The sequence below is a fragment of the Balaenoptera musculus genome, chromosome 2, assembly GCF_009873245.2.
Source record: "Balaenoptera musculus isolate JJ_BM4_2016_0621 chromosome 2, mBalMus1.pri.v3, whole genome shotgun sequence".
Lineage (NCBI taxonomy): Eukaryota > Metazoa > Chordata > Mammalia > Artiodactyla > Balaenopteridae > Balaenoptera > Balaenoptera musculus.
The window spans coordinates 144876521-144900920 of record NC_045786.1 but is presented as its reverse complement, the minus strand read 5'-3'; the positions used below and the strand labels follow the sequence as shown (position 1 = coordinate 144900920).

General features: G+C 34.7%; 1 protein-coding gene across 6 annotated transcripts in view; it reads right to left on the bottom strand.

Annotated features, from left to right (window-relative positions):
* The window catches only part of PCNX1 (pecanex 1), a 166580-nt gene that overhangs the window by 61814 nt on the left and 80366 nt on the right, over positions 1 to 24400 (bottom strand). For 4 of the 6 annotated variants that reach the window (XM_036841725.1, XM_036841726.1, XM_036841729.1 and 1 more), the window contains 4 exons: positions 13182 to 13272; positions 11613 to 11670; positions 9600 to 9817; positions 4006 to 4159 (listed from right to left, as the gene is read on the bottom strand). In XM_036841725.1, coding sequence (XP_036697620.1) covers positions 4006 to 4159; positions 9600 to 9817; positions 11613 to 11670; positions 13182 to 13272 — 521 coding nt within the window. The remainder of the gene's footprint in view (positions 1 to 4005; positions 4160 to 9599; positions 9818 to 11612; positions 11671 to 13181; positions 13273 to 24400) is intronic. The other 2 variants (XM_036841727.1, XM_036841730.1) reach the window with 1 other exon arrangement.

Below are 24400 nucleotides of genomic sequence, written 5' to 3'. Positions count from 1 at the left end.
AAAACATCTCAAATCTTTCCTAACTCTTATACTTACTATGGCTAATTATTAATTTGCATCTAGCTTAATGTTTCTGAAGTGGCATACAGCAGATAGATCCATCCTACTACTTGGCTCATTACAACACTTAAGTACAGTTAAGGTAGAATGCTTTCTCACGGCAACATCACTCCATTCAGGAAATGCACAAAATATGGGTTAGCTTAAAAGAAGGATTCCAGTTCTGCCCACAAATTCCAAACTTACTAAACAATGCAATGGTAGTTGTGTTAAATATATTCTCTGCATTTTCACATCAAACTCATCAAATTAGTTAAGCTGTATCCTTCTAAGAGACTTTAACAACTTTCCATAAAAATGTTCAAAATGGGGGGGCTTCCCTGGTGGCGCAGTGGTTGAGAATCTGCCTGCCAATGCAGGGGACGCGGGTTCGAGCCCTGGTCTGGGAAGATCCCACATGCCGCGGAGCAACTAGGCCCGTGAGCCACACTTACTGAGCCTGCGCGTCTGGAGCCTCTGCTCCGCAACAGGAGAGGCCGCAATAATGAAAGGCCCGCGCACCGCGATGAAGAGTGGCCCCCACTTGCCGCAACTGGAGAAAGCCCTCGCACAGAAACGAAGACCCAACACAGCCATAAATAAATAAATAAAAATTGTATAACTTAAAAACAAAAAAAACAACAAAAAAAAAAATGTTCAAAATGTATAGTGCAGCTACCTCTCAAATCATGACATTTCTCCAAAGTTGCTGTCCATTTTCAATAGCATACCAAGCAATTTCACTAGGATGGTCTATCACCATCCTACAATTCTACATTGGACTAAGCTCACTGAGTTTGGCATGTGGCCCTTGGCTGGATATGAGACCAGACAATCTTTAAACTCTTTCAATTCAAACATCTATCCTCCTAAAGCTCTGTTCCCGCCTTTCTTATTTCTGTTTATGTTATTACTATTCTTCTAGTCAACTAGATTTTAAAAATCTGAAATATTTTTAAAAATCTGAGTCATCCTTTGCCTTTTCCATATCTAACCATATTAAGCAGTGAACAAAGTTAACAGTATAAGGGACATTGGATCCAGGGAATGAATTTAAATGGTTTAAGGCAATAAAGGGATGGATTAAGGGGAACTGAAATGAAAAGCAAGAAGAAAGGCGAGAAACTGTAACGCAGAATCACCAAATTTAATCAGAGGGATGTAGCCACTGTCGTTAGGGGTAAAGAAGAAGGAGCAGAGGCTCTAGGATCTGGGTTGGTATACAACTATCAAAAGCAAAGGAACTGGGGCAGAGTCAAGATGGCGTACTAGGAGGAAGCGGAATTCTCGTCTCCTCACAACTAGGGCACCTACCAGGCACCCGTGGGGGAGGGCACCTAAGGGGACAGAAGGAACCCCAAGCTACCGGGTAGGACGTGGCGTGTGGGGGGAGTGAAGGGGGAGAAGAAGTGGAGGCGGGATGGGACTGGCGCCCCTGAGGGGCAGCTGGGGGAGGGGAAGGGATCCCAGGCCCAAAGGGGGAAACAGGGGACACGGGTTCGAGCCCTGGTCTGGGAAGATCCCACATGCCGTGGAGCAACTGGGCCCGTGAGCCACAACTACTGAGCCTGCATGTCTGGAGCCTATGCTCCGCAACAAGAGAGGCCGCGATAGTGAGAGGCCCACGCACCGCGATGAAGAGTGGCCCCCACTTGCCGCAACTAGAGAAAGCCCTCGCACAGAAACGAAGACCCAACACAGCCAAAAATAAATTAATTAATTAATTAATTTTAAAAAAAATCTACAACAATAAATGCTGGAGAAGGTGTGGAAAAAAGGGAACCCTCCTGCACTCTTGGTGGGAATGTAAATTGATACAGCCACTATGGAGAACAGTATGGAGGTTCCTTAAAAAACTAAAAATAGAACTTACCATATGACCCAGCAATCCTACTACTGGGCATATACCCTGAGCAAACCGTAATTCAAAAAGAGTCATGTACCACAATGTTCATTGCAGCACTATTTACAATAGCCAGGACATGGAAGCAACCTAAGTGTCCATCGACAGATGAATGGATAAAGAAGATGTCGTACATATATACAATGGAATATTACTCAGCCATAAAAAGAAACGAAATTGAGTTATTTGTAGTGAGATGGATGGACCTAGAGTCTGTCATATAGAGTGAAGTAAGTCAGAAAGAGAAAAGCAAATACCATGTGCTAACATATATACATGGAATCTAAAAAAAAAAAAAAAAGGTTCTGAAGAACCTAGGGGCAGGACAGGAATAAAGACGCAGATGTAGAAAATGGCCTTGAGGACACGGGGAGGGGGAAGGGTAAGCTGGGACGAAGTGAGAGAGTGGCACGGACATATATACACTACCAAATGTAAAATAGATAGCTAGTGGGAAGCAGCTGCATGGCACAGGGAGATCAGCTCGGTGCTTTGCGACCACCTAGAGGGGTGGCATAAGGAGGGTGGGACGGCGACACAAGAGGGAGGGTATATGCGTATGCGTATAGCTGATTCACTTTGTTATACAGCAGAAACTAACACAACACTGTAAAGGAATTATACTCCAATACAGGTGTTAAAAAAAAGAAAAAGCAAAGGAACTGGGAAAGAAAAATATCAGAAGATGATGATGTGCCATTTTCAGAATTTGCCCAGCTGCCTGTTAGATATATAGGACTAAAGCTTATGAGAAAGGTGAAGACTGTAAGACATAAATCTGGACATAATTCATATACAGGGGCAACAAAGTAATAAAAGAGGATGACTTCACTGGCAAGGAATTACAAACTGAAAAGAGGGTCAAATAAAACACTAGAGAGTTCTTGTAAATTAAGAGGTAGTCGAAAGAACAAAGAGGCATCAACAAAGGAAAATAAAGTTACCTGAAAAGTAGCATAATCATGAGGGTAGTATAAAGTCACAGATCGACAATGAGGAAAATATAAAAATGGAAGAAAGTATTCACAGGTATTTAAATGATGCAGCACTCACAGAGAATGAAGACTAAGAACATAGATTTGGCAATTAGAGATTATTAGCCCACAAAGACTGTAATTTCAATACTGTAATGAGGAAAAAAGTATGGATGGGTCTTGAAGAAATGGAGCAGTTGACAAAGGTGGCTTACTCCAGATGTCTATATATGGAGAGAGAAAAAAGAAAGGAAAGCTGATGGTATAAACAGAACTAAACAAATAGTTTTCAGGATGGGAGAGGGTTCTGCATGTTAGTATGTATCAGGCAAATAACCAGTACTGGCTAAGAAAGGAAAGAAAACAGTCCATGTTACCAGTGCACACTGATGTGGCACGGAAAGTGAAAAATTTGGTTTTTGATTCTCCCAATTATGGAAAGCTTAAAATTGATAACATTTGGTATTTTAGAACCACTATTTAAACAAAAGCAAAGGGACACCGATCTTCTGCTCTCTGTGTCCACAAAGAATGTATATGCTAGTTTCGACATTATTCTGTCTACCAATGATGGATCTTAATAAATTTCACCTACATAATAGAAGACTGAAAATATGAGAGTAGGACAGTTAACGTTGATAAATTAAAAGAAAATGAATTTCAAGAACTCAAATTCTTGGGAATTCCCTAGCGGTCCAGTGGTTAGGACCTGGCACTTTCGTTGCCAGGGTCCAGGTTATAACCCTGGCTGGGGAACTAAGATCCCGCAACCCATGTGGCATGGCCAAAAAAAAAAAAAGAAAAGAAAAAGAGAGAAAAAAAAAAAGAACTCGAATTCTTATTTTTTTATTTTGTATATTAATACAAAAAAAGTTTTTAGGAAGCTTCATTCACATGTCATTATTTTTTAAAGTTTATATGTCCCTTTTGTTGCTTTCCCAATCTTAACGTAAACGTCCAAGGAAAATAAATCTAAAAATTATATTCTTAGATAATTCACTGAATTATCATTCAATGAATGATACAAAACTTTCTGCTTTTTAACATAACTATGATGCCAAAGTCTGAAGAGAAGGGAGATGCTGGTACCTTAAGTAGTGAATATTGACAGCTGGCTATCACCAGGCAGAACTGGAAGACCCAGATATCTCTGAAGAAGCCTTGTATGAGAAGAATAGATCCCAAAAAAGCCACAAGAATAGCCAAGATGACAGCTAACACATTTTCCAGGATCTCACGATTTCTGTAGACAGAAAAATTTATGAGTAAGTATATCATCAATACAAGAAATTAATCAGAATGCAAAAAGGGAAGACATCAATATGAAGTTCATACTATGCTTGTTAAGATTTTTTTTAGTACTGGGTTTGAACAAGGTTTTGGATCATACTGAAAAAGTATGTTCAGTTTAGATGGAAAACTGGCACACATTCTTATGTGCAAATAAAGCATGCTACAGTGGATTGTGAAGTTCTTATTATAATACATAATACAGTTTCAATTTCTATGTTATAACTTTACTTTTCTTATCATCTGCTTCTCTGTCAAGTTTGCTGCCAAATAACTAAACCACCTGAATGGCAAATAAAGGAAATATACAAAGAAACAAGTTCGAAAAACAAAATCTCAAAAGAGTTTCTAGAAAATTAAATTGAAAACATTTATATGACAAAGTCTGTAACCAAATTTTGATACCAAGTGGTTTCATTTCCCATGTCTAAATCACTGAAATAATCAGAAATCTTACTAAAATTACTTAAACACAGGCTCTTACATATGTTGAGAATGAAGGCAGTGATAGACCATCAATGCTGCCTCTATCAAAGGTACTGAGACAATTCTATATTTTACTAAACTGACGCTGTAAAAGAAGCAGTACAATGTTCAACATACTACATACAGCAATGAAGATAATTTTTTTAAAAATTTATTTTATTTTATTTTTTGGCCGCACTGCACAGCATATGGGATCTTAGCTCTCCGACCAGAGATCAAACCTGCATCCCCCTGCATTGGAAGAGTGGAGTCTTAACCACTGGACTGCCAAGGAAGTCCCTGAAGATGATTTTTATAAATCATGCCAAAAAATAAGAATCTATCTTACTTCTTGGGGAAATTTTATTCACAAAATGTTAGGTATGTGCTAAAACTCTTGATTTTAAAGAATATTTACTGACACAGGAACATGCTCAGTACATTTGCTATACAAAGAAAGCAGGACACAAAACTGTATACGAAGATACAAGTTCTATTACTTAAGAAACATACATACACAGGTTTAAAAAGACAATATATCAATTTGGTACTACTAATAATGGTTCTCTCTGGGTGGAAGGATTTTGGCTGGCCTCTGTCTTAAAATCTTTCTACATATTTAATAAAGAATTGCTTTCATAATCATAAAAAGATTTTTATTTCTTTATATTACATCAATGCCCAATTTATAATCATCAATTGACCTAAAAAATAAAATTCACAAACATCTCTGTACTATTTCACTTGATAGTTCTCCCAGATTAAGACAAGTTCAATAGTAATTTGAAATCAATAAACAAAACACTGGTATTTTCATCTGTTCTTATATGGCAGTTGTGGAATCCCAGACTTGCCGAATCCAATGATCCCTGTCGGCCCTGGTACACTATATTCCGTCCATGTCGCTTGTCACTGAACACGTGCTCTCCCTTCGGCTTTTGTTAGTTTTTAATTTTGATGAATACAATTTATCAATTTGTTTTTTCATTGATCTGTTTTTCATGTCACATCTGTGCAATTTTGCCTAACCCAAGGTCACAAATCTTTTCTCCTACATTTTGCTTTTTTCTGAATTTTATGTTTTAGATTTCACATTTAGGCCTATGATCCACTCTGAGTTAATTTTTGTAATATGATGCAAGGTAATAATACAAATTCTTTATTTTTCTTTTTCTTCTTTTTTTTTTTTTTTTGCATATGGAAATCCAATGTTTCTAGCACCACTTGTTGAAAAGCTTATCCTTTCTCCACTTCACTGATTTGGGATATTATTTTGGCACTATCTAGGCCTGGAATTTTCTTTATGGGAAGGTGTTTAACTACAATGCCCCTTTATTTAATAGATATAGGAACATTAAGATATTGTATTTCTTTCAGAACTTTGATAATTTTTATCTCTCAAGAAATTTGTCCACTGTCAAATTTATTTACATACAACTGCTCATAATATTTTATTATCCATTTATTACCTGTAGAATCTGTAGTGATATCCTAGCTCACATTCCTGATATTGGTAATCCGTAACTTTTTTTTTTTGTCCTGATCAGCTTGGCTAAAATATATTACTTTAATTGAGCTTTTTGGTTTCCTTGATTTTTCTCTACTGTCTTCTGTGTCCTCACTGATTTCTGCTTTGTTCTTTATGATTTTCTTTCTTCTGCTTTCTTAGGGTTAATGTGATCTTCTTTTTCTAGTTTCCTAAGGGGGAAGGTGAAGTCATTGAATTGACTTTTCTTCTTATTCAGTGCTATAAATTCTTCTAAGTACTGTGTTAGTGGCATCACAAAAATTCTGATTGTGTTTCATTTTTTATTTAGTTCAAAATATTTTCTAATCTCCCGCTTGATTTGTCCTTTGATCTATGAGTTATTTAGGTGTATTTAGCTTTCAAATATTTAGGGATTTTCCAAGGTTCTTTTGTTACTGATTTATAATTAACTCCGTGGTCAGGGAACACACTATATAGAACTCAAATCCTTCTAAATTTGATCCTTATATTATGGCCCAGAATATGGTCTATCTTGGTAAATGTTCTGTGTGCACATAAAAGAATGTGTATTCTGTGGTTATGAGTGGAGTGTTCCATAAATGTCACTCAACTTAGGTTGGCTGACAATTATATCTTTGTTGATTTTCTACATAATTGTTCTATTATAGAGAGAGGTGTGTTGAATTCAACTATAATTGTGAATTTATCCATTTCTCCTATTTCTATCAGCTTTTCCTTCAAAGCACTGTTTGAGATATAGAAACATTTAGGATGGTTAAATCCTATGCATTAATTGACCACTTATCATTATAAAATGACCTCCTTTTACCTTGGTAATATTCTTTGCTTTGAAATCTACTTTGTCTGACATTAATTCAGCCACTCTAGCTTTACTGTGATTAGTGTTAGCATGGTATATCTTTTCTGTTTTTATATTTAAAGTGCATTTCTTGTAGGCAGCAAAGAACTGAGTCTTGCTTTTTTTCTCCAATTTGACAATTTCTGACTTTTCCAACTATCATCCTGTCATTTATCTTCTGTCAATCTGTTTTTGATCTCTTTCATTTTCTGCCTTATTTTACATTAAGAGAACAATTTTTATGAATCTATTTTATCTCCTTTATTTTTTTAACTTACTAGTTATAACTCTTTCTTTTGTTACTTTAGTAGTTGCTTTAGTATACATTTTATGACAGTCTACTTCAAGTGACGTAGTATAAGTATACATACAGTATAAGCAACTTATATTTAATTCACATACAGTATAAGAAACTTATAGTACTATACTCTTATATGCCCCTTCCTGGTGTTTATGCTATTATTGTCATGAATTTTACTTTCACTTATCTTATAAATCACACAATACATCATTATTATTTTTGTTTAAACATCCAATTATGTCTCAAAGAGATTTAATTAGTAAGAAAAAATTTTATATATTTATTCATGTAGTTACTTACCATTTACAGTGATCTTTTATTTCTTTGGGTAGCTCCATATTTCCAGTTGGTATTATTATCCTTCTGCCTGAAAGACATCCTGTAATATATTTTGTAGTGTGGGTCTGCTTGAAAAAAATTCTTTCAGTTTGTCCTAGTCCAAAAATGTCTTAATTTCATCTTGGTTTTTGCAGTTTTGTTGGGTATAGAATTCCAGGTTGAGTTTTTTTCTCCTTTCAATACTTCAAAAATGCTGCTCCATCATCTCCTCATTTGTATTTTTTCCAACAATAAATCTGATGTCTTCCTTATTCTTGTTCCTCTGTACAAACTACATCTTTTTTTCTCTTGCAGTTTTTAAGATTCTGTCACTGATTTTGAGTAATTATGTGCCTTGGTATAGTTTTTTTCATGTTTCTTGTACTTGAGGTTCATGGAGATTCTTCAATGTGAACATTTGTAGTTTTCATCAAATTTAGAAAGTTTTCCACCATTACTTCCTCAAAATTTTTTCTCTCTTCCTGTCTCCCTTGGCTTACTTTCATTTTGTATATTCTTTTCATTGGGGGATGGGCATAGGAGAATGATTCTTTTTTCTTTGTTTCATTTTCAATAGTTTCTACTGCCATGCTGTCAACTTCACTTATATTTTCTTCTGTAATGTCTAATCTACCATTAATCTCATCCATTGTATTTTTCATCTCAGACATTTTAGTTTTCATCTCTAAGTGTGACTTGGGTCTTTTTTTTCATATCTTCCATATCTCTACTTAATTTTTATTAACATGCAAAGTACATTTATAACTGTTTAATGTCTTTGACTGCTAATTCTAATATCAGTAACAGTTACAGGTTGGTTTCATTACTTCCCTCATTATAAACCACATTTTGTCATTTCTTTGTATGCTTGGTAATCTCTGATTGGATGCCAGATATTGTGAATCTTAACTTTTTATGTGGTGAGAATTTCTGGATTTCTATAAATCTTGTTGAGCTTTGTTATGCTACTTGGAAACAGTTTGATCCTTTCAGGTCTTGCTTTTATGACTTGCTAGGTGGGTCTGGTGCAGTGCTCATGCTAGGGCTAATTACTCCCCACTTCTAAGGCAAGACTTTCCTGAGTACCCTACACAATGCATCATAAAATATGAATTATTATAGTGGGTGGGCATGGGCACTATCCCCAGCCCTGTGTGCCAGGCACTGTTCCTCTGTTTCTTTCACATCATTCTTACCCTGGCTTCCTCATATACATTCTCTTACCAATATTCTGCTGAACAGTTGAGGAGACCCACTAAAAATCTCTGAGGTTCTCTCTCTGAGCAGCAATCCTCTCTGATGTTCTATCCTACAGACTTGAGCTGCTCTAGTCTCCCTGGACTCTGAGCTCCATCTCCTCAACTCAGGAAGTCTGCTGGACTCTACTTCAGTACCACAGCCTGGGGACTCTCTTAAGGCAGTAAGGTGGGCTCACATAATTTGCTTCCCATCTCTCAGGAATCACGGTCCTTTTCTGTCTTATTTCCAGTGTCTTGAAAACCACTGTTTCATGCATTTTATCTGTTTTTCATTGTTTCAGGTAGAAGAGTAAACCCAGTCTTTGTTACTCCATGTCAACTAGAAGCAGCAGTTGGTCACCAAGTTCATAATTGACTAATACTGTTTACTATTATACCTTTTATAGTTAGAGTCATATTACATATAACCTTATGGTCATTAACACCTCAAATTCTCTGGCTTTTAAGTACAGCTGCATGATTCTTAATGATAAAAACAATTTTTTAAATAAACATATTAAAATTGCCACAAAAAAAGCTTTTAATGGATTCAGGAGAGTCAATGTTTGGGAGCCTTACTAACTTAAATTTTATCTCAAGAGAACCAAAATAGAAAACACCTTCCAACATGGAAACCAAGTCAAATACTCAATGGGTAATTTAATACATTTCAATTTAAAAATAAAATCTGCACATATCTTTAATATCACACTATATTCTCACCTATCAAACAGGGCCAAAAGTGTGAGTCTGTCAAAGTTAATGCCGATCCACAGCTGGGGCAGGATCCAAAAGCGATAATAGTGTTTAACTTTTTGGGCAGCTTCTTCTGTTGGACCATAAGTAGCTGCCAAATCAGGGCTTAGGTCAATGTCTTGTTGCTCCAACAAATCTGTATCGATGGTCAATAGTCTGTTCAATCGAATCTGTGGAAGAGAGAGCTAAAAGAAAATCAGCATTGAAAGGCTTAAAATATCTTTAATCAAGTCATGCTTCAAGGGCTACGCAATCAGCTTGCAAATTATCTAAACCTCCTTAATTCTCTACACTAGTCCACTCTTGTGGATATTTTATGATTGCTAGAAACTACAGAAGGTGACAAAAGGAAGTGAACTACAACAAAGGGCTTTTGGAAAGATTTTACTGGGAAGTATTTGAAATTTTAGTATTTTATGATTGTATAGCTAGTGAATCCATTACAATCACCAACAGGGAATCATTAGCGGCTTCCCTTCTCCCTACCCCTTCTCTTCTCTCATCAAGCTATGAACCTCACTACTGTGTCAAATCTAAGCTCCTCTGCATTGGATTCAATGCCTTCAAATCTCAATTCTTCGTACAGCCTCTTATCACTGTTACTGCTGTTTTCAAATCCCTCCCACACTCCTTTACTTTTGTTTTGGCAGGCTGCTCATCTGAGGCTATACAGGATATTACCACATTACATTTCTTTCAGGTTCAACTCATCTGTTCACCAGTTTCCCCTTCCTCTGAAAGAATCCAAAGTTTACTGCATTTAGCGTAGCACTAGCCAGCATTTTGCTGTCTCAAGGCTCTCATACCATTTAACAGTGGAAAATACTACTATGCCATTTTATATAAAGGACTTGAACAAACATAGATTTTGGTATCCGCACAGGGTCCTGGAACCAATCCCCTGTGGATACCAAGGGATCACTGTAATCATTTCCCCATTTCTGCTTTCCTGTGGAGTTTCCAGGAATACACTGCAGCAAAAGAGTAGGGACAGTCTTTACTTTTCCTACACAGGGGTGGGGTATAGTCAAGAAAATATGTTTCTTATATATAACAGCCATTTCTGTCTCTAAGCATTGACAAATATCTCCCCAAACACTTTTTTTCCCTTATCCTCTATGCCAGGGTTTCTCAATCTTGGCACTACAGGTACTTTCAAGCCAGGTAATTCTTTGGGTGGGGGCTATGCTTTCCACTGTAGCATGTTTTACAGCATCCCTGGCTTCCACCCACTAGATACCTACAGCATCCCCCTGGTTGTAACAAGCAAAAATATTTCCAGACATTGCCAAGTGTTGAAAACTATTGTTCTGTGCCAATTCACATCTATGGTTTTAAAACCTTGCTCACAACTCATCATCTTCAGGAAGCCGCTAATAATTAATCTCTTTGGCACTAAATTTATCTACATGTACCTTGTATCTCTTAAATGTTGCTTATAAGGATTTCAACTGTTTTATCTTTTCTAACCTCAATATATGTATTTTGATATATATCACACAAAGGCAGTGTTATCTTTTTAAAATATACCCACTGCATCTCATATGGCATTTTTTTAAGCAGCGATAACATCACTAAGCACACACACTGGTATACGAATAACTAATAGTTAACCAACAGTTAGTAGATAAGTACCAAATCAGTTAGCTATGTACCAAAATCATAATGTTCAAAGTGAAGTTTTAAAATGGAACAATTAAAAATGGCACAACCAGATTATGACACTGGTGAGTAAACAGCCCTCTACGTACCCTCAAAAGTGTAATTACTGATTCATAAATAGCTAATTAAACCTCACGGTGCTTTACGCTTGTTTGTTTCTTAACAAAGGACTTATGAGAAGAGATCCACTATGGGACAGCAAAGGTGATTTTGCCAGTTTTCAACAAAATTGATATTTTGTAACCTCATCAATTTTCTGATTCGTATAGCTACTTAATCTGAAAATACAGCATTTTATAAAAATAAAGGAAAACCTACCACATCATGTGGATAAAATCGAACTGAGGTAGAACTGGATACATGTGAATCCGTGTCACTAAAGAAAAATGAAGACGACTTTAGGGAATAAACAGGTTGTCAAGTAGTAGAAAGAAAAATAAGTCTATTAACAATTACATGATATTTACACTGTCTAATTTTCCATGTAAACTTCAAAGTACAAAATTGAATTTTCCTAGAGTTGTGATTAGGAGCATAGCCTCTGGGTCAAAGTATCTATATTCAAATCTCCTCATCAACTGAATGAGATCTTGGACAAGTTATCTAACCTTTTTATACCTCAGTCTCCTCATTGGTAACATAGGATAAAAGTACCTCTATCACCAAGTTCTTGTGAAAATTGTTTAAGAAAGCAATTAACATATTGCCAGGAGCCACAATAAATTTAACCTATAATATAATAGTCTAGAATGTGACAATTCAGTTTCCACAGTTCAGTCAAATTTAGATTTCAAAACTTAAGACCTTACCACATTTATGGTGTAAGGAATTGTTCTTATCTTGAATTATATTAAACATAATAAAGTGTTCCCATTGCTCCATCCTCCTATGGCTTCCACTGTTACAAAATCATCTAAACACTCCAATCATTTTTGAGGGGGTGAATTCTGAAACTGGACTAAAGGAGCTTTATTAAAGAGTACAGTTTCTGAAATGTTCTATCTTTTCAGCATGCTAAGTGATCACAAGACCCTATTGCTTTAAATAGACCCTCAAAACTGAAAAACTAAATGAACTGCCCATAGATATGTAACATATAAATAGGTGTGTCCCACTATTAAATGGAAGTCCTAAAATAAGAATCAAATGACTCTTGTGGAAAAAAAGTGAGCTAATCAATCAACAATGAATTTCAATGCAGCAATTTGAATAGATGAGTAAGATTAAAATTTCAGAAAAAAGTTTAACACATTCTAAACTATAATTGATTATGTTATACGATCAAGATTTCTATTTCTTATTTGCTTTCCTCCTAACTTCTCTGTTATCTTACATAATTCCTTCCTGAGGGAAGGAGAGAAAAGAAACTAAATGCAACATATGACCCATATTTTAAGAAATTCCTCCTTCTTACAGCTGGTAAACACATTTTAAAACAAAATGAAAGATAATCATTTAAAAAGACACTTGACCAAAACCCTCACACAGAAATAAAAATTTGAAATTATACAAAGAAAGAGAATCGATTGGTTTGAACTTAGCTGTGTAAATATTTTTCTATTAAGTTTTTTCCATCATGCAATATATATACATAGTTAAATTTGAAATTGCGGGAAACCGCTGTCACATGGTAAGATCTACAGGAAATTTTTACTTAATTTTTTTTAAAATACATAATAGCTTTTGTTTTAAGAATAACAGCTTTCTTTTTTTCCACAGCAAAAAATTCTACTTTAATTCTTTAGCGACAAATGCATAACGACAATTTATTTAAGCCAATATAAACAAATGTTTTCAAAATAACTTTTCTATCTCAACGCTTACAAACTTTAAAAACGGCAGACATATGCAAGTACATACACTTCCCTAATATGACTTCACACATACCAGATATTGGATGCTCTTCTTGCTGCTGGTTCAAAATTCACAAGTGACATATCACAGCCACCAGTCTCATAAAGCGTAGAAGAGAACTTACCTAGCAAATAAATGATTTTTTTAAAAAAGCCATTAGAATACTCAGAAATTTTCCTTCATGAAACACTAATTTTAAGCTTGTTACAATCTAAGAAAATGTACTATAACCTTTTTCCAAAATATTTAAAAAACAATCATCTACATATAATTCAGCATGATGTGAACTGAAAAGGAATGCTAAACAGTGGGGCAAAATGTGAACATACATAATCAGGTGTTAAAAGTGATTTAAGTCAGCTTCGTAATAGCAGTCTCCTTCTCTTTCCTCCTCCCAGCACATTCTCAATTCAAGTTATAATACAAACAAACTGAATGTTGTTTAAAGGTCACCTGACCACTACTTACAAGTGGTGAGTAGCCACTTGGAGGGCTGCTTAAGTTTTAAGATAGCTCAAACTGCAAGACGACAAATTTATGTGATTACCTTCAGAGTTTTTTGGTTTTGTTTTACTTTTAAGAAGAAATAAAAAAGTATCAAAATGGATCTAAGGAAGTTCAGTGAATGAAGTATAATAATGCTGGTGACAAACTACAGTATTCAATGAATATTAATAGTTGTATGATTCTACAAGAACTCTATGAAAGAATTTAGGAACACCATTTGCTGTAGCCAAGTATCTACAGAACTGATAAAAGGCTTAGAAATTTTATTGGTTGCAAAGAATATAGGTTTGAAAAAAAAACTCTCTTAAAATGAACTGTATAACGTAAAATGATTTCTGATAATGGAATTTTAGAAACCTGAATACTGTCTGAAATGCATGCTGTACTTTGAAGATCTATGGTAAAGCCATATCAGTGGTGGGTAGGGAGCATAAATAAATGAATATAAATTTCTAGTAGGACAATAAGATGAGGTATATAACTGCAACTGTTTGGATCTAGTCCAGACTGCCTTTTGAGTATTTATGAGGTTTTTATTTTACTAGCTAGAACTACTGAGGTTATAAATATGAGAAATCTAAAGGGCAATTTCAACTTGATGACAAGGCTAAAAGATTTCTTTTCCATGACAACAATGAAAACAGTATACAATAAGAATTTTTATTTAAGTGAAATCCTTGAAAAATGACAATAAAAGGCCCCCATAATATTCTGATATAACCAAGGGTTCACAGAACATTTCAACAATTACTTCTTTCGTCAAAAGGACTAGAATCAGAAAAAGTACTTTATTAAATAGGATTATTTGAGTACTTTCTATGAGTCATAATATTTTATCCTATTATGGTGTTTTCTGTAGTAGCATTTTTTTTGGTCAAAATACTCCTGAGATAAATTAGGGAAAAAGGCATTCTATGAAATGCTCAGCTCATTTGCTGTTTTTCAAGGGAGGATAACTGAGCATGTAGATTATCTAAAACTCTGCTTTTTACCCCCGTCTTCTAGCCATGAGTTACTCACTCTTAGCACCTCTAACAGAAACCAGAGTAGGGAACTAAAATGAAATGACAGAGTTTTTTGAAGCGATAGGGTGGGTTGCAGAAATTGTTAGTAAAGAAAAAAGTTAAAAACTGCCTTGACTGAGATTTTAAAATTATTTTTAAATTGTAACTTTTTATGCTGTGCTCTTTCCTTACTTATTAGCATGGATAATCAGAGATTGGCTGTGCTAAAATTAACTTAGATTAGCAGAAAAAAAGAAACACCTGATCAAAATCACAGATTGCACAAATGCAGAAGAATTATAAAACCATATTAAATGACTAAATCACAGAGTAACAGAGCTGGGCGGGCTTGTATGAAATCCAGTAAGAATGGAATGCATAAATATTTGTGTTTATATCACAGAATTTGTGTGTATTTTTGAAATAAGTTAATTCTATATTCAGTAGAATTTAAATTATTGAAGTATATTCTGAGTATTTAAGCATTCCATGGGATTTTTAGTAATATAAGTCCTGTTCTTGGGATATTAAAAATAATAAATATTTATATGCAACTGAAATCAACTAAAATATTACTCTTTGTAATTTTCAAACGAAACAGTAAAAGATGATTAAGTCATTACTGCAACTATGTTGTCTTTTATGTAATGATGTCTAGTATGAAACTTATATAGAAATGGGTGCATTTTTAAATAAAAATAAAACACCCCCTCCAAAAGTTTTTCAGAAAGAAAGCTGGAAAAACTGAGTAGTTTTATTACTACATAAATCTACAACTACAACTACAAATCTACAACTCTGAATGCATACAAACCCCTGAGTAACAAGGAATAAAATTTAAACAAGGCATAAAACATGTCTAAGAAAAGGGCAGTTATAATTTCAACAAATGTGCATGACTTCAACAGTGCTTTTTTTTTCCCTAAGAAGCTTCTGTCTACCTACTAACTTTACAAACATGTCAGGTTCATAAAAACATGCATGGCATATGTCAGAACAAACTAACTTCGTATTAAGGCTTCATGGTGTATTCCCAACTTAACTCCACCAAAAGAACAGATTCTATGTCCCTCTTACATCTTTGGGCTTGGCAGCTGACAGCACTTCAGAAGTAACAAATTTTATTCAGAAGATAATTCAGAAAAAAAAATTACACTAAAAAGTGTTTAGCTTAAGGTTTCAGTGAAAAACTTAGTAACATTTTAATATATTAATATAATAATCTACTAAAGACATCTTCAAAAATAACCAAAACAGAAATAAGTACATATTGCTATTGGTTTATAAAAATTAATAATACCTTAAATTTGTACAAATCTTCTTAGCAAACATAACAACTTGACATATATCTCATTTGAGATTAAAACCATAATCACAGTTAACCTTTCTGAACTAATAAGTAAATGTGCCCTTATTAATAACCCTATTTTAATAAGTATTCTGTATTTAGAAAAATACTTCCATGTAAATATTATTTCTAATGAACATTAATTGGGAAGAAAGTAGAACATCAATGAAATGTGTCCTCCTCACATGTATTATGATTATAACCTAAGTTATCTCCTCATAATTCAACTCCCAGATCATAACTAATTATATCTAATAGTATGGCTCTGTCATGATTTTAAAAGAAAAACATTAATTTCTGACAAACCAGAATGGAGGCTGGAATTTCAGACTTAATAATGACATTGGCCATGATATAGCATCTCTAAGATAAAGAAAAGTTAAGGCACCTGGTATTTCTGTTTCAAATATTCAATAATGACTGCTATAGTCTTCAAAAATTCAATTTAATTACACAAAACCCTATTTTTCTTGAGGTGGGAGAATTTCCAGTAACCACAGGTCAATAAATAAGTGATGAACAAGAAGATAAGTAAAACTGAATACTGATGTAAAGAACAAGGACACTTGAAGCATTTCCTTGAAGCCACAAATTCAAAATAAACACTGGGGGCTTCCCTGGTGGTGCAGTGGTTGAGAATCTGCCTGCCAACTCAGGGGACACGGGTTCGAGCCCTGGTCCGGGAAGATCTCACATGCCGCAGAGCAACTAAGCCCGTGTGCCACAACTACTGAGCCTGTGCTCTAGAGCCTGTGAGCCACAACTACTGAAGCCCACGTGCCTAGAGCCCGTGCTCTGCAACAAAGAAGCCACCGCAATGAGAAGCCTGCGCACCGCAACGAAGAGTAGCCCGCGCACCGCAACGAAGACCCAACGCAGCCAAAAATAAATAAACTAAATAAATTAAAAAACAAAATAAACACTGGCAAAACACTGATAAAAGACATAGAAATTAATGAGATTCTCTAATTAGTCCTATCAATAAAAATCCTCACCACGTAACACAAAGTTCAGTTAATATTGTGAGAAACCCTTAATGCATTCTTAATGTCACTCTCATTTCACTTATTTATCTTAGAAAGAGGTGGTTACCAGGACAAATCATCCGTAGGGTTCTTCCAATCTTCCCAGCACCAACGACAAAGAAGGCCTCTTACCTTTCTTGGACGATTTCCTTCTGTAGATCCCCACCCTACACCCCCATTCATTCTGCGTTCTCCAAGCCTAACCCTGATACACTGCTTGACTTCTTACTTCTCTAGCATTATTCTTAGCGCAAGGAGGGGCTACAAGAGCAAAGAGAGATAGAGACAAGGGAGGCAGCTCTACAAAGTGTTTTTAGAAGACAACTGGAGGACTACATACATCTCTATGACTAACTTGAGTACTCTACGAAAAGTGTCTTTTTCTGGTGGTGATGAGTATTGTGCTCACGATGCCATTCCAATGAATACACGACACTTTTAAGAGAGAAGGCCTTGACAAGTTCCAATTCCTTGGATAGCACCCCCCTTATTATGAGTGGTGCCTGTGAGTCTCTGAGGAAACATGAGTTTTCACCCAGACAGAAATGACTCATTTTACTGCTGCTTACAGGTTTATGGACCTGTTTCTCCCTAGACCAGGGATCAGCAAACTTCTTCTGTAAAGGGACATTTAATAAATATTTTAGGCTTTGTGGGCCAGATGGTCTCTGTTGCAACAGTTCGAGTCTACCATTGTAGCGTGAAAGCAGCCACAGAAAACACATAAAATAAATATTTATTTACTTTATTTACAAAACAAGCATCAAGCTAGATATAGTCACCAGGCCATAGTTTGCTAATCCCTGTCCTAGACCAAAAGCCTTACTCTTATAAAATGTCTTTAATTCTTGTGCTAAATGGAAATCAAGTCACTATGCTGCTCCTGTTCAATACTGAGAACCAGTCCTTCTTCCTAGAACGTGCAATGCTGTGCTAGGTTTTTAAAACAGGAGAAGAATAAGAAAAAGGGTAGAAATGAGAAGAAAGAGGTTGGTTTAGAGAAGAGCTTTTGAGGACTGGCAAGAAAAGACAGATAAACTCTATTGCTTGGTAACAGTGAAAGAGATTCATATACTGATATATTTTACTGCCATGGTCGCTGTTCGCTAGTTCTGACTTAACACAACATGTCAATTCATTAAGTGGAATCCCCAGATCAGGTGAACCTTCCAGAAGTGAATGTACAAGTTCATATTCTGATATAATTTCATCATCTCACATCTCCTTCAAAAGCGCAAGTCCTCATCTTGGTAAAATAATCCATAACAATGACATTGATGACATTACAAATGATCAGATAAATAAACAAAAAAGTCACAGAATGGGAGAAGATATTTGTAATTGGTATCTGACAAATTAGTTGCATCTAAAATATCAAAAGAACTCTTAAATGTCCATAATAAGACAAACAGCTTGATTTTAAAAGTGAGTAAAAGATTTGGACACACTTCACAGAAGATATATATATATGTATAGTCAATAAACACACCAAAGGATCCTCATCATCCCTGGTCATAGGAGAAATGTAGATTTAAGCCACAATGAGATATTATACACCCATTAGGGCTAACATTTAAAAGGCCAAAAATAGCAAATGTCAATGAGAATGGGAACAACTGGAACTCATACATGCTGGTGGGAATATAAAATTACTTTTGAAAACATTTTAGGCATTTTATTCACAATAGCCAATACCTGGAAACAACACAAACTTGTCCATTGACAGATGAATGAATATAAAATATATAGTAAGCTCACAGAATGAATACTCAGCAACAAGGAACATACTGCTAACAACATAATGAATCTCAGAAGCACCATGCTAAGTGCAAAACTAAACACAAAAGGCGACATACTGTGTGACTGCATTTATATGAACTTCTAGGAGAGGAAAAACATAATGACATAAAGCACACAGTGGACGCCTGTGGCCAGGAGCAGAGGAGGCACGGACCGCAACGGGGGCACAATCTTTTGAAGATAATGAAAATGTTCTGCACCTTGATTGTGGGATTTCACAGGCGTGCACATCTGTTAAAACTCACCAAACTGTACACGTTGAATGAACACAATTTATCATGCCAAAATTATATGTCAATAAAGCTGATTTAAAAACAAACAAGAAAAAAAACACTAGTCAGGTAAAAGACCAAGTAGATGGATGAACATGAGACAGCATGTAGTCAGTGAAATTCCCACAAGTTACTAATCAAGGTTTTGGAGAATGAGTGACATTTGTTGTTTTGTTTTTGTGTTTCATTTTAAAAATATGATGCATCGAAAGATTCAAAAGCAGTATATAAAACGAAGGAAGTTCCCCACTCCCCACAGAAAGCCACTGCCAAGAGCAGTTTCTGTGTTCTTCTGAACAATGTTTATCTACATTTTATCCCAAAACAAATGGATCATTCTCTTCATACACACTTTCTAAAATTTACTTCTTTTGCTTACTAAATAGCTTACCTTTTCATGTCGATAACATATATATATCAAGTTCTGAACATTACAGTTATGTTCATGAATAATACACCAGGGGTTCTCTAGTAACAGACATTTAGATTGTTTACAGTTTTCCAAATTACAAGCAATGCTACAATGAATAGCCACGTACATATATCTTTGCATGTTTGTGAAACCTGTGGATTAAAACATATCGGCATTTTGGGTCTATTGTTCTAAACCTCCCTCCAAAAATGTTCAATCTTGTAGTGGTCTATTTCACCAGACCCTTTCCAACAATGGACATCACTACACATTCAGTAGATGAAAAATATCATAATCCTATTTTTAACTTGCAATTTTAAAAATTATGAGCAAAGTTGAGCTGTTTGCCCGTAATTGCAAGCTACTTGTAACTCTCAACTTTTCTAGTAGGTCACTGATCTTAATCTTACTGATCTGAAGTGTTTATTGTCTTACTGTGGCAAAGACTGATGACTGGCCTCCAGTATGCATCTTGTCCTTATCCCTTTTAAAAATAGGACCTTCCCCTCACTGAATTTCAGTTGAGCCTATGTCTATCTACTTAGAGACCTCTCCCAGTCTCTCCTGAAGCTAGAAGTTGCCATGTGACTATGTATGAGCCCATGGAAGGCAGGAGAAAGTGACAGGCACATTTCCCAAGTCACAGTCTGAAAGATAAAGGCTAGCTGTCCTTGACCTTTTTTTTTAGCACCCCCCTCCCCACTGCCCTCCTGTCTGGGGGGAAATGTCAACAACTGGAGCAGTCACTGTGGACCAAGCAGGGAAGCCATATGTGGAAGATAAAAGAACCAACCCATCTGCTAGGGACAGCTCCCAACAGACTGTTATGAGAGAAATGTAAACTTCTCTCTAATTTCAGTCACTGATGGGGGATGAGGGAGGGCAGGTCTCTCCATTAAAGACTCTACCTATATTCTAACTAATGCACATACTAATCAAATTTAATTTAGAATCTTAAGAATGTTAACGTTAGAAAGCAGTTAATCTAGTGCTTCAATGAATTCTTTACAACACAGACTGGCAAGAGACAAATCAGATATCTCAACCAGTCTCTGTTATCGTCTGTAAAATTCCTAGAGTAGTTCAAGCATCCCAAACTTTTAAAAATAATATGCCGGTAGTCCTTCCACAGTAACAATGATAAACTTCTGAGCATTTCCAGGAAATGACGGTTAGAGTAGATAAAGTAAAATTTATCTAGGTTTATTTTTAATTTTAACATTTGTGGGGATAAAACAGACACTCTCAAACCCTGCCAGATAAAGTGTAAACAAGCTTTCCATAAAGTAATTAGGCGTATACATCAAAGTCTCAATAATGTTTACTTCCCCTTGACAGATGATTCCATTTCACTGTATTTGTCCTAAGGACATAATCACAGCTGTACAGAAAGGGCTGTGCAAAGGATGTTCAGCAGAGTGTTTATTAAAATAGAAAATATCAGGAATCATCTTGAAGACTAACAATGGGGTTAGTTAACTGGTTAAATAAATTGTAATAAATAATAATGTTAACAATAAGAGTGATGATTATTTATGTAATTTACTATTGCCAGGCACTGTTCTAATTGCTTTCACTATTTTAATAGGTATAATCCTCACCACAAACCTATGAAGTATTATTACTATCCCCCCCTTTGATACATGAGGAAACTGAGGCACAGGGAGAGAAAATAACTTGTCCAAGGTCACACAGCTAGGAAGTGGTAGAGCTCACATTTGAGGCCTGGAAGTTTAACTCTAGAGTTCACTACTCTATACTACCTTTCATGTAGCTCTCAGTGATAAAATATTATGCAGTCACTTAAGAACAAGTTAAAAAACAACATGAATAAATGTTCAAATGTGCTAAGAGAAAACAGCAAGAAGCAAAACTCATACAGTGACATAAAAGTCATATAACATCATCCCAGTTCTGTGTTAGAAAAGCATATACATGTATGCATTAAAAAAGAAAGGAAAAAAGAATAAAATGTTAATAGTGAGTATCTCTGAGTGGTAAGACTGCAGATGACTTAATTTTCTTCATTTTATTTTCCGGTATTTGTAAACTTGTATTAGAACATGCTTTTCCCATCCTTACACCAAAAAGTATAAATAGAATACATCCCCCTAAATTCTTAATACTTCTTCCTTCTAGAGATAATGAAGCATTTTTACTGTTTCCCTAAAAATAAACACTTTACTTTCATTTATAAATACTGGAGATATGGGGATATCTGTATATGTACAGCTGATTCACTTTGTTATAAAGCAGAAACTAACACACCATTGTAAAGCGATTATACTCCAATAAAGATGTTAAATAAATAAATACTTTGTGTTGCCCTCCCCTGCAAAAAGGTACAAAAAATAGTTTGTATTCAAAAACAACAAGAAAGGGTAAGATCAAGGTTGTTGCAAAAAAGAATATAACTTTTAGTTTAGATGAATGAAAAAGATCTACCATAACATAGGAGACTAAAGTATGGACTCCAAGGTCCCTTTAAAGCCATCTTGACTTTGTATTTATAGTAATGAGAAGTAATTAATGACAGAGCCCAAAATGTTACAGAGTAGTCCATAATAATATAATCTATTTTAAACACTAAGACTAACATAAAAATCACTGAAAGTATTATAGATCATCTGAGTCTCTGCTTTTTAAAATAAAAAATTTAAAAGCCTCCAAATTGTATTTCTCCTTAATAACGCATAGCTGCTATAAACTGCTTAAGAAGGTCAATAGGGTGTTGCCAGATTTCCGTTAAATCTTTTTCTAGAGCTGATCACATTTTCAAGGTAATAAGTTCTGTAGTAAAGCGGATTATCAGAAAGAATACCTTCTTTGTAAATACTTGTACAGTAATGAAATTTTAAAAAAACCTTAGAAAAATCAATTCATTACTCTTTAAACTTCTAATACATTAATGAAATTAAGAAAGTCTTAAATTCAGAGGAACACTACCTATGATATTTATATATTTTACATTTATGTCTTGATAAACATAAAACTCTATTGTCCTCATTTCTTGCCTATAACAGTATTTTTATTTTTCACATGAAAATAATTTTATAAATACTTCTCAAAACATATCCTCACCACCACTAATTTCATACACAGAAAAAAAAAAGACAAATTTTCCTGTTTGATCCTACCTAGAATACTTCCTCTGAGATGTGATATATATTAAGAGTTTAACTATCAATTATAATAACCTGTTTCATCACTACATCAATTTATTAGTCTTAATTCACAAGCGGAAGTCAGGATTATCATAAAAACTGTCTCTTGTGTGACTTACCTGGGTAATAAGCAAAAGCTTGTTTTATTTAGTAAAACTGCAGTTTAATTCAGACTATAGTATGAAATCAACTGCAAATAAGTTCAACAAAAGGCTGATAAAAAGAAAATTTACCTTTAGAATGTGGTTTTTACAAAAAGAATAACATGTTACATTGAAGGATTTCAGAAATTCTTTGATAGTAATTTTCCTTTTCAAAGATTTTAACTTCAAAACTTATCCATCACTTACATAATTATTTAAACAAAGTTTCCATGGAAATGAAGTCTATAAATGAGAAAGGAAACCATCCAAATTTTTCCAACCAGGTTCTAAATTATACACTTATAATTCAGTTTTTAAAATTATGATGAACAATTATGCCTGTGGAAAATGGATGATGAAAATGTATTTTCCTCTGCTGATTAAGCTACTAATAAAACCTTATAATGCCATCGTCAATGAACTTTTCCACCACGTCCAATGCGACCTGATAATCTTGAAATGCTAGATAAAATGCAACAGAAAAACAAGGATTCTCAGGGTTTAGTATAGGAAATTGATGTGGTTATCTATTATAACACCACAGAGTAAAAATGTCAAAAACATAGTTAAGGAAAACTACCTAGGCTTGGAATTAAATAATGTCTGACTGCAAGTTTCCTTTAATCGAAAAAGGCTAATATTCCTCACTTTAAAAAGTAAACACACAATTATAACATATACATGTATACACGTAAAAACATTTATATGCACCCAAACATATATATGTATAAGTAGGTGTTTGTAAGTTTGAGTGTGTATGTGTATGAGTGTGTTATATAAATGTATTATGTGTATTTATAAATTTTCACATGTAAAAATTATACATTTAAAATTTTCAGTTGAAGAAGCTAAATTTGGAAGGAAGCAATCCTTTGTAAATACTCCATACATTCAGGGAATATCATGGCTATCTTCAACATATTTGAGTATACAGTATCCAAATTCATTCACACAAAATTATTTTACTGTTAACTAAAATCATGTAGAAAATTAAACCATGCAACAAAAATATTCTAGTGAAATATATTAAAAAATCAGTGTCTCTACCAATTCCTTCAAGTTCAGCTGCAGTTCTTTTTTTTTTTTTTTTTTTTTCAGAATGTTTAAAAGTAATTTATCTAATCATGCACCAGTGATGTAATACGGAGACATAAAGTTCATTTTTAGAATCCTTTTTGGCCAACCTTATGTGCTATGAAACGAACAGGTATACACTGTCCATTGATTGTGTGTTTTGTGCTAATTATTACTAAGCATTCAATTTGGCAACATTCAACTACCACAGGCCAAGAACTATCAGAAAGCAGTTAACACAAACGATAAAATCCAAATTTTAAGAGAATATCCTGAATATTCACCAGTAGATGCTAAATTGATATGTACATATTCTCAATAATCTGCATGTGGTTTAAGCACGGAACTTTATAACTAAATCTTGCTTAGCAAGTTTTTTGAGCAAATTAAGAATTTTTACAGAGGAAAATCACCTCCTGGTTCAATTTACTTTTCATTTGACAAGAGTTTAAAAATCCAAAGTGGATTAAAACTAAGCTTAGCTAATCTACTACCAAATGTTC